A 12,996-nucleotide genomic window follows, 5' to 3' on the forward strand; every position below is an offset into this window, starting at 1 on the left:
AAGAGGTACCTCCAAACCAAAGCAATGTACAGGCTCATCTGGCTTCTCCTACCCAACCACCTGTCTGAATGGGCAAATAAACAAATGTATGTTTCAACCTTTAGGGTTTGCTAGCATTTCAGATTTACATTCAGACAGGAATCACTTTCACACAGAAATCAAGTAGTGAGAAACATCTTTATTCCAAAAATTAAACATCCAATTTCAGAACATGAAGATGATTTTACACTGAGGCAAGTATTCCTGTCATTTCTTACTTCATTGTTAAGTGAAGGTAATTGAACTTCATAGTCTCCTTCAGGATTAAGTCATACTATGTAGAATTTTCTTTGTTCAATTGCCACAGAAGAGTTTAAAAAGTTGCTAAAATAATTTCACACTAACAAGTTCATCTTTTCAAAACATTTGGTCAATGAATTAATTTAATTTACCTTTATATAAAGAATCCAATCTGACACACTGCATTTGACTACAGTTACCCACCCCATTCAACAGTTCAGTTACTATATACTCAACTTTTGGAGCAAGGTGCATCTAACTTAAGTGTTACAATGTATAACTGCACCTGATCTTACAACAACTATATACAGTTTATATGCAACTAAACAACAACATGCATTATATTTACAGACTTTATACAACATCCCTGTGCACAAGTGCAAACTGTGGCTAAAGATATTAAAAATTTAAATATTACAAATCGATTTTATTTATGAAAATTGAACCCCTCCTGGAAAAGGAGGTCTAGAAAAATTCTCCCACATCTGCTCTTTTATCACGACATTTACTTCTAGCCTTTGTCCGGGCCTTGAATGCTGCAGAGTTGTACAAGTGCTAGAAAATAAAAGGAAAAATTAACCACTGATGTTAAACAGGCTTATGCCCTTAAGTGATTTTTTTCTTATGTTAAACAGCTAAAAATATCTTTATTAATCTCTGAAGTAAACCGGTAGGCCTTCTAAAATATATATACTAAATATAAAAAAATTATTCTATATCTTTGCACCGAAGGCTGATTAATTTTAATATTTAGACATTTAAAAAAGAGTTGGACTGTATAAGAAAGGCTGACCTAGGAACAGTGCTGGAAACTGGTCTTAACATCATACAGACAAAATGCAAATGAAGTTTGCCTCCTGCATTAAGCTTGGTAGTGGCATTCCACAAGTTGTTCATACATGTGATGAGTACATTTACAGTCAACAGAAAAAGGTCACACTCCTGGTGTCCATTTCACACTGGAGAGTTCAAGACACAACCTTTATACAGACTCAGCTTCTACTGTTTCCTGTAGGTTGCTACCCAAAAACCTATAGCTCTAAGAGCATGAATCTGTTAGCAATCACCAACCACAGCCTTCAGACCCCTCTAGGAGAAAAGGCACCTGCTATGTAGAAAATATACTTTAAGAGCTCAAAGACACATGCAAAGCCTTGGCTTTATCCAGTGACAACAGAGGGCACTCTTAGAACTAAAGAGTGTAACAGAAGGTGACAGCTTCTGAAGTGCATGTTTGGAATACCATTGTATTCAGGAGAAAAAAAAAAAAAAAAGCCAAAACATTAAGGTGCAATAACCTACCCTTTCAAAGCGGGATATCTTCATTGTTTTAAGAGTTGCAGCATCTAGCATTACTGGTGGACCAAGCTCAAACACATTCCGAAGAAAGTCATTTGACTAAACAAGAAACACATTAGAACAATCAATCAGTTTCTCCTCTAATGAGCAAGTCTCCAGAGATGTCTACTGTTAAGTATTCCAGTAAGAAACAGGACAAATTTGAAAAATTATAGTATCTTCTTCCTTTCATCAGAATAAGGCTAAGAACTAAACTGGACCTCTTAAGAAGAGAGAATTTTTTTATTCTTTTTTTTTTTTTGTCCCAGCATATTAGATACTATTCAGTTAAAACCTCTACACAGCAGTAGGCAGCTGGACACAGATCTGTATCATTTCACAACACACTGATTTCTAAACATCTGAATATCAAAGTACTATTTGAAACATGCAAAAAAGTTGTTACATATTTGGGCTCCCCTCAGTCAAATAAAAATGCAATTTGAACTAGACTGAAACATTTTAACCCCACGACTAACAAAGCTATTTCAGAGCCCATATTCCTAAACTCCAGTTCCTGCTTCTACTACTTACCCACACAGATGACTACTGCACAAGCAGTTCCTAGAACAGAGATAAATACTATCTCTTCCCTTCTGGAAGGCTGTCATCATTAGGCTGCAAGCAGCATTCTTAATTTTTTCCTCCAGTTTTGCCTTCCTTTTTAAAGGCTTGAGCATGAAGGGTGGAGGCATGAAGCTTTATAGGAAGCAGATGACTACATGACTCAGCTGAAAGAGACCATAAGGATTCAGGAGGAATCCTGATGCTAAGAAGATATTCTGCTTGAATCTCTTGCTTCTTGGAGAATTCTTCTAATTGCTAACCCAGGACAATCAGGCTACAATTCAAAAGCAGCTTATCCAGACAGTTTTAGCTCACTGTAGTTCATTTTTAAGTCCTGTCTTTCACATTTCTGATCCATTTTTCTTTGTAACAGAAGCCCATCATTTCACTATGTTCTACTGATGGCTTTATAAATCAGCTGAATTACTAACAAAGAAACCAGACAGGAACAGTCTGAGCACGTATCAAACAGCAGCTCACCTGTAAATGATATTGCATCCCTGACCCCAGAATCTCCTTGAAGGTATCATAAGTTTGTTTTTTAACCCAGCAGTCAATATACATGCGCTCAGGTCCAAACTTAACCATCTCTGTAGGAAAGTCACGTTCCTATTCAAAGTTAAAGCAAACAATATATATAATTTTAACAGTCCTTTGTATTAGGAATTGTACCTGTGAACTTTGATTATCTTTATTAACAAATCTGGCACACCAAAACCTTCCAAATAATAAAGATCTGCACACAGTAAATATTTTACTTTTTCATAAACGAATGCACACCTAAATGTTGAATCTCATGTAACACTTTAAGCTGACATTTTCCAAGTCAGATAGCACTTTGAAGACAACATTTAACTTTCATATTTAAAATAACTTTAATAATTGATTTATCTCCTGAAAAACCAGTTCTCTGTGCAGGAGTCATCTTTTAGTCAGCTTATAAGCCTCATTTAGTCCCCACCTTTCAAGTGTGACAAGCTACATCTATGACAATGGAATGTAAAAAGTGCTTAGTAAGGGACTCCAATTCTTCTGCTAACAGAGTCTGAAAGGTGACTTCAAGGCCTTCTCCTTATCCTGAGATTTTAAACTACTGTGTCAACTAATATTTCATTGGTGTTATCCATACAATAATATAAAAATATCAGATAATGTAATTATCTGACAAGTAAAAAAAAAAAATCTATCTTGAGATGTGCAAGAGAAAGTAACAGAAGTTAGACATTTGTCTTAGAGGCTTTACTTAGAAGTTATGTCACTGATCAAGTATTTTTAGAATCCTGCTTTGCGTGTCGTTCTCTTAATCTGGATATGGAAATCCAGAAGATTATAGCACAACAAATAGGACAGCTCCTCTCTATTAAAGAAGTGCCACTTGGAGACATATCTTAGTAAGCTGCTTTTTGTTTATTATACATAGCAGCTCAACACGAGATTTTAGTATGAACATTTTCAGAGTTAAGGACACCAATTTGGGTGTCCTATGAAGTTTTCTATGAAAAAAATCTGCTCATGTTATAAAAAGCACTTAGTATTTACAGTGAAATGTTTAACCTTCTTTAAACAAAGAAATATGCTGCAATATGGAAGTCATGTTTGGAGCAAAATAAAGCTTGACTTTCTTTGTTCTATGTTCTGAAAAAAGCACTTATTTTGTGTAAGTGATCAGAATCTGAAATCTGATTTAAAGTATTTTTTCTCTCTTCCTTTCAGTTAAAGGAAATTCTATTAATAGTAAAGCTATTTTAATTAAGTCGTATACTACTTAAGTTAAAATCCAAATATTCAAAGTAAGTCAAGAGAATCACCTCAACAGCTCGTAGAACATCTCTGAAGACAGATCGCTGCTTTCTTTTATCTACTTTGGCTCTGTGTTTGTTGCCATCAGTAGCCAGAGCTCTTAGTTTCTCTGTTAGAAGTTCCATATCTTCATAAAAGAAATCCTAGGTAAAAAAAGGTTTTTTAATTTTTTTTTTTTAGTTTCTGGCATTAACTTCTTCCCCTGCAAACAGGAAAATGGATCTCTCCAAATTCTGGGCAGATAGACCTTAACCTCTTACTTTGTTATTTAGACAGAGAGGTGGCACTAACTTCCTGAGTTCCATGTGCAACATTTAAGCCAGTAAGAACAAAGTCACAGCACCCAGTTTACCCAGGGAGGACACTATCAAACTGTATTCCAGTGGTATTCAGAGGCACATTAAGCAGTACAGCTCCTCCTTCAGTGCATGCATATATATACCTGTCAATCTGTCCTGCTCCAGAATTCCAAGTGACTCAAACTGCCTAACTCATCTGCTGAACCTGGCTGCCACTCCTGTTGACAAGCTGAGAGCACTTTCAGGTTATAAGCACAGAATTCATGCTGTTGGAGATGGATTGTGAGACACTGTTAGACTGACAGTATGGAATATTTAGTCATAAATCTTGCATGGGGTGGAAAATTAAAGAGCAGTTTTTAAAAATGCTTAACAAAACACTCCAATTCATAGCTGTTTAACAGGAAATATTTTCTCCTCTACATTTGTTATTTCAGTGGTAGTTTAATTATTAAGAATGTATGCAAACTTATATAAAAAGAAGTTTTTGTGCTTTTTTTTTTAATTTGAATGTTTTGTCATGTCAGCTGACTAGGCTGAGTTTGCTTTTGAAAGAAACTGGTCAAAGGGAAAACATACTGAGCATTTTCAATCTGCACTTAAGGATCCAAAGAACAGATTTTGTAATGATTCAAGGGGAGTATCCTCAGTGGAACAGAATAGGTTTTCCGTGATTATAGCCTCATTCATTAATGCATTTTGTTTACTTACAATCAGCTTGAACAAATAAAGCATCTCGTTCCAGTCTCTTCTTGGGTTCAAAGTTGGCTTCCACAGCCAATAGACTCCAATCCCTGTTTGCAATTATCTCAATATATAATTCCAGATTATGCATTGTTAGTGTGTCAAGTATCCTGACTCAATTGGAGTTTTCTCACTTTGGACAGTGGCACAGAGCCACTCAGGCAGCATTCCCACATTGCACTATGGGTAAATGGAGATTATTTTCTTCAGTGCTATCAAGAAATAGTTCAGGAATTGATAACACACACTGAAGAATGTAAAGCCAACTTTAGCTGTGTGTGAGAATACTGAGAAGCCTGCACCTAATTCAACTCAAAGGCAAACCCCAAGAAATCTCACCAAATATGGCAACATGAATTTCTGTGCAGAATGTCCAAATCCTTTCAAAATTTTCCCTCCTTACATTGACTGACTAGTCTCCAACTGAGTAAACCAGTTACAGATTCTGTAAAACCATCATGCAATACTAGCCATAATTCTCAAGGTACCAAACAAGGATACTGAAATAACAAAATTTCAGCTGTGAGCACAGAATCACTGAAACTTGTCTGCATTAATACCTAATAAGCATTCCCACTACAGTGAACATACACTGTTTTATCCTGGAAGCTCTGGTGTTGGATTTAGCTTTTAAACCTTGTAACTCTACATTTCTAGTTGCTCTTCCATACTGATTGAGTTTTATTGTATTGGTCCTACTTTGCAGTGTGGAGATTTGTCTAAAAATTATAATTAAATTGCTGTAAGACATTGCTTTACTCACATGGGGGCAGACTCACTGCAAAGAACATAACCCAGTGCCACTTTTAGGGATCCAGGGTGCTATGCAATTTGGGGTAAAGTATATGTTTTGTTATCATCTCAATGTTAGAAAATTTAGTTGGTGACATCTACTTACAGCATCTGTTTCACGTGCCAGTTCAAACAGAAGGGCTAGTGTTTCTCCAGCAGCTATTCTCATGTTGAGATCATCACAAGATAGCAGACTTGGAAGTTTATGCAAGTGCCTAAGGAATAAGTCACATCTCATTAGGTTGTAAATTTTGTTGACACTGCTTCATTGTATAAGAAAAAAAAAACAGTCACTGCAAATTTTGTTTTCCAAGAAAAATACTCACAGTTCAATTTTTTTCTTCACTTCATTCATTGGACAAATGGTCAACAGAAGTGTCCATGCTAAGAGAGCACTGATGTGGAGCACAGTATTATGGGTACTTGAAACACCATTAGTGTCTCTATCTCGTTGATAAGCCTTTGTGAAGATATTTTCCAGGCATTCCATAGTACAGTACAGTTCCTGAATACAGGAAAAAAGATCATGGACGTGGCTTAAGAGTCACACATTTTCATACTGTCTATTTATTTTGAAGGTATGTTAAGTATTATTTATCCTCACCGTAATGTCATCAGTGACAATGAAACAGCAAATGCCTAAGCAGGTTGCACACTAGAACAAAAGGAAAAGAAGTGTCAGCATTTGATATTAATTTGAGACTGAGACCATAGCAGATCAAAAGTCTTCAACCCTGTTTAATTCAGATACTTTGTAACAGTCAGCTCTTACTGTATTCTCAGAATGCTTTTACAACAAATGATATTCATAAGCCCTCTTTTTTCCTGTGGTATTATTTAATATGATTTGCAAAACCATTCCAAAAAGATACATGTAGCATTCCTTTCACCTAATTATTTTAAATCCCTGTAGGATTCACTAGCAGACATTATGCTGGTAAACAAAAATGAACATCTGATATCAACACAGCTGTGGGAAATATTTTTTCCTCTGTGCACTATTACAATTAAATTGCATGAGGACACTGACTGCTCTCTAAGCACCATCCAACTTTTACTCTTCCCTGTCCCTATAGTCTACCCAGTCTCCTCCGACAAAGAATAAGAAAAACACATTTGCAAGTCATGTTTGCACTAACCAGACAGGACTAAAAACTACACTTAAACAGCCCAAGCTTTAGTAGTTTTTGTTTGTAGAAACGAATGCTGTTGAACTACTACTACCTCCTCTTCCAGCTGAGAGCATCCATAGCAACACAGCTTGAGTAAAATATGAGAAATAGACAGGATAAAGGCAAGTTGGAGAATGTTAATTAAAACTCTTAAGTTTATAAAAAAAAACCTACAAAGAGCTTTAGACTGTTCAGTCAGTATTTTGAGCTTATCACTGATGTATAGATGAGATGACTGGGTGAAACTTTTGGCAATACAAATGTATCCCACACATAGTTCTGTATCTGCTATTGGTAATTTTATCATATATAAATACATTAGCATAACTAGCAGTTCTCTGCTATAAAAAAGTTAAAATTAATATGGGAAGGATGTATCAGTCAGTGGGAAAACTTGTTTTCCTATATGACCTCAGCATCAGTCCTCAGAACTGCAGTAAGGAGGACTGCAATAAAGCTGAGTTAAGACACTGGACAAACTATTCCATGTAACAGCTCTTTAAGAAGTTCCTGGGTTGGAAAATTACCTTCAAGCTTTAGGTGGAACTTTTTTAAGCCAATGAAAAGAGCTATGGATCATTCAGAGCATACATCAACACGCGTTTACAGTAGTGTAGTAACCTTTTGTTCTGGATTACACAACAGTGAGCTGGTTAAACTGCCCTCTGCCCTTGCCTGACAAATAAACATTTTATACTTACAGCCTGTCTGGCTTGGGTACTGGCTGTTCCATCACAGACAATCTTCTTCAGAACTGGACCAAGGGTCTTAAAAACCTCTTCACTCTCAATTCCTGAGCCCATCTGCACACACAGAAGACATGCCAGTCCAGCAGCAGCACACTGCTCATCACTCTTACCTAGAGATTAACACACCATGATGAGTTATCACCTTGTGCATGGCTTCTTTCCTTTAAAAATAATTAGTCAGAAAACTTCTGAGTGGAAATTCATAAATCAACAGATAGAAGACAATTTCAGTGAATCTTATAGGTCAGTTAAAATACAGCATCTAAATTCAAAAAAGGAACGTAGTTCTAACTAAATTAAGCACTCTGTAAAGTACCAGACAAGCCTCACCATCTTAATTCCTTTTAAACACTAAGCTACTTCCTGGGGATTATTGCTTTCTAATAGTAAGCATGTAATTACCTTTCTTTATGCAGCGTTCAATGCTATCAGTTAGTGTCATCCTCCTTTCCATGATAAATTCATAGAGTATTTTAGAAGAAAAAGCACTTTTCAGACTTTCAAGAGCTGCTTGTCTTGTCTTTGCACTGTTAGAAGAGAGAAGGAAGAGGGCCTGAAATCAGTACACACCAGTTAATGCTCAGCCTTTGTTTATATGGTAGCTTGCGTTTCTCTGAACCCAAAAGAAGAGGAACCCCAGCACTACCATGCACTATGAAATCCTAGGAGTTCCCTCCTTCCTCAAGGACAAGGAAACTTACACTGTAGATAGAGTTCACAGTAATACAACAAGCTAGAAATAAGGTCACTCTAATTCAACCTATTAGGATAGTCTGTCATTCATCCAGCAACTTGGTAGGGGAAGAAAGGTCTTTTCAGATACAGAAGTAAGTCCTCCTCAGCATGAAGCTGTCATTTCAGGAGGCATATCAAAGATTTTGATGCGTGTTTCCCTTACTATATCAGAGGAAGCCAGAAAACAACATACAAATGCATTTCTTCAAAGCATACTATACCTCTTGTCCAATGTAAGGTCTATAAATCCCTTCAATTTGTATTCTAAGTCTTCTTGAGTGGCTTCTTCATCAACTTCAGGCCCTAATCCAGAGGAAATAATTTATTTCTGCTGATACACATTTTATTAGCAGACTGTAATATACAACATTTAACAGTTTTAATGCTAAGAAAGCTGTTTAACATGAACAATAACTACAGAACTGTTCAGCAGTACAGCAACAGTATGGTGTCAGGCCTACAACATCACAGCGCCCCTCAAAACTGATCTATTGATACCTCTGTGCTATTTCTGTACCTAATTCCTACATGTGACAAATTATTGAGGAAGCTAATCAGGTTTTAAGTAAATTTCCTATAACTGATGCCCATCAGCCAATCCTGTCAGCAGCACAATTTCATTCAGCCCTAGAATCCAGCAGGGTGTTCACCACCAATGCAGTGCGTGCTAAGCTGCCTGCCCTATTTGGCATCATTTCAGATGTCTCTGCATCAGCAGCTCAATTAAGGGCAGGAAGTATTCACAGGGGGGGCTCCTTGCCTTATCCCCCTGTAACAGGCTTTTTCAGGTCCCCTTTTCCTAACAAAATGACATTAGAGCAGCCCAGGTAGCAGAAACAAATTTCAAATCTAGATCAAAAGAGGCAAATGTGACTCTTTCCACCCTAAGCTCTTTGTGCAGTTCTTGCCACCTCAAATACATGTTATGAAGATCAATCTTTTGTAAGGCACCTCAAAATTCCTACTGTCTTCAGAAGGTAGCATTGTATAATTTTAATAGAAGAAGTACAATAGTTTCATGAAAGGCTCATGAAACATGGGATTATATGCTTGCACAATAACCACTAGATTAATGATCTTAAGAGTGTTTAACAGAATGCAATTATTTTGCTACTGCTACTTACAGTCTAGTACTTCAACTTTTAGGTAAGCTCAGTATTATATTTTCAAGAAGATGAATAGGTATAAATGAGAGGACTTACCATCCTCAGTGAAGCTAGCAGGATCACTGAAGCCACTGCAGTGGCTCATAGTTTCAATTGAAGCATCTTCATCACTAAAAGGCTGCACATTTCTGGGCTGACCACCTTAAGGAAAAAGAAATACAATAGTCTGGTCACTTCATATACAAAAGGAAGATTCTAACACCAAAAGCAGATTTTCATCCTCCCAACAGATTCACTCTCCCTGATCCAGACACAGAGAGAACATTTCCTTACCTCACTTCTCCCTTTACTCCCACCCATTTTTAAGACTTCGTTGACTCTGTTCTAGAAGATCATTTGTGAATAGTGGGGAAGAGCTCACCTAGTTTTCAAAATATTCTCATAATTAGTAGCTCCAGATTTAGGATGATCTTTGTACCATCAGCTTCACGTTATGCAATGTCCTGTGACTGTGCTTTAAAAATAGCTCTATATTAATTTAACCGCTAGGACAAGCTCCCTAAAAATATTGCCACAATCTTTATTTTTCAGTTTTGAGGGACTTCAAGCCAACAAAGTTATAGATTCAGGTAAACATACATTACCCAGTTCAATGTGGGATTTACAGAATTAAGTGTAGTATGTGCAACATCAGCAATGTCCAACCCTATTTTAGTACAAAATTACAAATAAAAGCCACAACAGTAAATGCTTCCAACAAGGGAACAGTTTTCCCTGTCAGCACCCAGAAGACCAGTTTGGTAACATTAACTTTTTTGAAGAAAGCAGTATTTTTTTTCACCAGTTCTCATCTCTACAGCTTTTCATATCTTCTTGTTACAGCATTGAGCTGAAGGCATTTAACCTACTGATACTGTCATTTCTGCTGCTGTTCTATCCCAGCACCTAATTTGCATTTACTAAAGCAGATCAATTAAAGAATAGTTTTACTGTTATTTCTCCAACACCTCCCAAATGCCATTTAAAGAACTAGTAATTCTGCTCTTCCACCTATTTTTTTGTGGTACAACCTATTCTAATTTTTTTAATAAGGCAATGCACAGTTATTGCCAGCTTCAGGCATGCTTCCTGACTACCAAGATCTCCAAAAAGTGTTTTTAACTCAACAGAATCAACTTTGACTTAACCACTATTCCAGTGCTTTCTAGTAAACTTAAATCCCCATTTTAGGACTTTCAGCTCTTAGCTGAAAACTATTTACTTGCACCACTGGACTTTTACGTTTCCTATAGCTACTAAGAACAAAACATTAGCCAATATCCAGGACAAAGAACTTGGAAGCTCAGAGCTTTGGCACGACCACTTTCTTGCTTTTAGTAATGTCAAGCAGGGAAGCTCAAAGGCAGTAGTGGCATGAATGACTGCCAGCCCTTCACAAATTAAAATAAAAGGAGCTGCAGAAAGACCCCACGGGATTGCTCACTTCCTGAGTATTTGATACCGGAGAGACAGATTCCGCTCACAGCTACAGTAGCCTCAAGCGCAATGTCTCACCACCCCACAAAACCTCCATTCTACCATGCATCACACCTCAGCCACACACATTCTGGATCCCTACTAAGATCGCTTCTTTCCTAATACCCTTTTTAAGGCTAAGAAGATGGGTTTCTAAAAAAAATATCGCAGCCTTTCAGATCACAACGCGCAGATCTAATCCACGCCAACCACCAAAAACACCAGAGTGACAGCAGCAGCCGGCTTCCCCGCCCCGGAAGGGCCCACGCCGTCGGCGGTGGAGCAGGGCCAGACACCGCAGCCTGTGCCTGCCGGGGACGCGCCCCGGCGCCTTTAACAAGGCCCCGGCTGCCTCTGCCGCCCCAGGGTCAGCCGGGCGGCACCGCCACCGCGGCGGACTGGGGGCCCCCGGCGGGGCCGGCGCCGGCCGCTGCCCTCAGGGCGCTGCTGTCCGCCGGCGGCGCCACGCACGGCCACTGCCACCTCCCCGGGGCCGCCCGCGCCCCCGGGCGCATGCGCGCAGGCGGAGGGAGGTGGCGGTTTCGGGGTCGCCCCCTTGACAGCCCCGCGGCGCCGCTCGGCCCGCGCTCGGCTCCAGGCGCGGCTCCCGTCCCGTCCCGTCCCGCCCAGCGGAAAGCTCCGCGGCCGCAGATGCCGGTCCTGCCGCTACCCTTGGAGCCCCGCGGGGTGCCGGGGCGCAACCGCCCTGAGCGGTCGTGCCGGCTGCGGCCTCTCTAAGCCGGCAAAGGCCGCCCCCGCGGCGCCTTGGGAAACGTCGGGCGAGATCCGCGCCCCTCGAGGCCGCCCGCTCCGAGCCGCCGCCCGCGCTCACCGGCTCCGCGCTGGTGGTTGCTCCCCCGCTTCTTAGGCTTGGGCATGGTCGCAGCGGCGCTCAGCTCGGCTCGGCTCCCGCGGCCCCTCTCCGGGTCTCGGTCTCTCTTCTCCCCCCGGCCCGGGAATCAGCGATAATCAGCCGATGGAAGAGCAGGATCGCTTTTTACTCCAACGCTTCTGCGAGGCCGATTTCCCGGTCCGGGGCAGCGGGGGTGATTGGCGAACGCAGGCAGAGGACGAATCGGCGGCGAAGGCAGAAATCCCCGTGGAGGCCCGCGAGCGGAGTCGATGCATCTTTCTCCTCTCAGACACCCGGGGCGAAAGGCGCAGAGGTGGGGCCGCCGCCGATTTTATAGCCCGCCTGGCGGCGGGGGCGGGGCCACGCGCCGCGCCGTCGCCGCGACCAATGGGCGGGCGGTGCGACGGCTCGCGGGTGACTCAGGCGCGTGAGCCTGTGACGCAGCCGCGCAGCCGCCCACCCGTGGCGCTGTAACGTCATAGGAGATTCGCGCGCCGCGGTGCACGCCGGGAGAGGCGGCTTTGGCTGTCAGCCCGCGGGGGAGGGGGAGGCGGTGTCGGTCCGGCCCGGCTTGACCCGCTGGCGCCGGGCCGTGGCATTGGGCCGCCACCGGGGGCTGGCAGCGGCCAGCGAGGCCCCCGCTGTGGGGCTGGCGGCGGGGGCCAGCGAGGGGTGACGGGCTGGTGGGTTAAGGCGTCCCCGCCCTGGCGCTCCTCACCGGCGGGACCTTCTGTGGGCGCCTGAGAATCCCGCATGGGCGGCCGGGCGCCAGCAGCGGGGCGAGCGGGCTCGGCGCAGGGTGCCGGGGAGAGATCCCAGGCGGGGCGGACAAAGGAGCAGCGCCTTGTGCCCACGCAGTTTGCTGCTGTATGTGGGTGTTGTGAACCGGGCTGTGTGTCGGTGGCGGCGAAAACGGGTCGGTTCTGACAGAGGAAGTAATTGTCGGTGGACGGGGACGCCTTTAGCGCTGCTTTCCGTGTCCATATTAAAGGAAGTGGCAAATGGGTTCGACTCTGCCTTCTCTTTAGACCCTTGTAAATACAGCAA

General features: G+C 41.7%; 1 protein-coding gene across 1 annotated transcript; it reads right to left on the bottom strand.

Moving 5' to 3' along the window:
- Positions 1-158: 158 nt before the first annotated feature.
- Positions 159-12,269, bottom strand: IFRD1 (interferon related developmental regulator 1). The gene is made up of 12 exons (XM_030446201.1): positions 11,929-12,269; positions 9,678-9,782; positions 8,697-8,778; positions 8,143-8,267; positions 7,693-7,850; positions 6,424-6,474; positions 6,146-6,324; positions 5,926-6,034; positions 3,993-4,127; positions 2,665-2,793; positions 1,582-1,677; positions 159-834 (listed from the first exon to the last, which is right to left on the bottom strand). The coding sequence occupies exons 1-12, from the start codon at positions 11,972-11,974 to the stop codon at positions 745-747; spliced, it is 1,305 nt and encodes a 434-aa protein (XP_030302061.1). The 5' UTR covers positions 11,975-12,269; the 3' UTR covers positions 159-744.
- Positions 12,270-12,996: the final 727 nt, after the last annotated feature.

This window comes from Calypte anna, chromosome 1, assembly GCF_003957555.1.
Source record: "Calypte anna isolate BGI_N300 chromosome 1, bCalAnn1_v1.p, whole genome shotgun sequence".
In the NCBI taxonomy this organism is placed as follows: domain Eukaryota; kingdom Metazoa; phylum Chordata; class Aves; order Apodiformes; family Trochilidae; genus Calypte; species Calypte anna.

What these genes read in the sequence shown, in the direction of transcription:
- IFRD1 (XM_030446201.1), bottom strand. Translation starts at nt 11,974, where the DNA reads ATGCCCAAGCCTAAGAAGCGGGGGAGCAACCACCAGCGCGGAGCCG. An exon ending in GACCTTACATTGGACAAGAG is followed by an intron (nt 8,268 to 8,696) that starts GTATAGTATGCT and finishes CTCTTCTAACAG; the next exon opens with TGCAAAGACAAGACAAGCAG. An exon ending in ATGTTCTACGAGCTGTTGAG is followed by an intron (nt 2,794 to 3,992) that starts GTGATTCTCTTG and finishes AACTTTGAATAG; the next exon opens with GAACGTGACTTTCCTACAGA.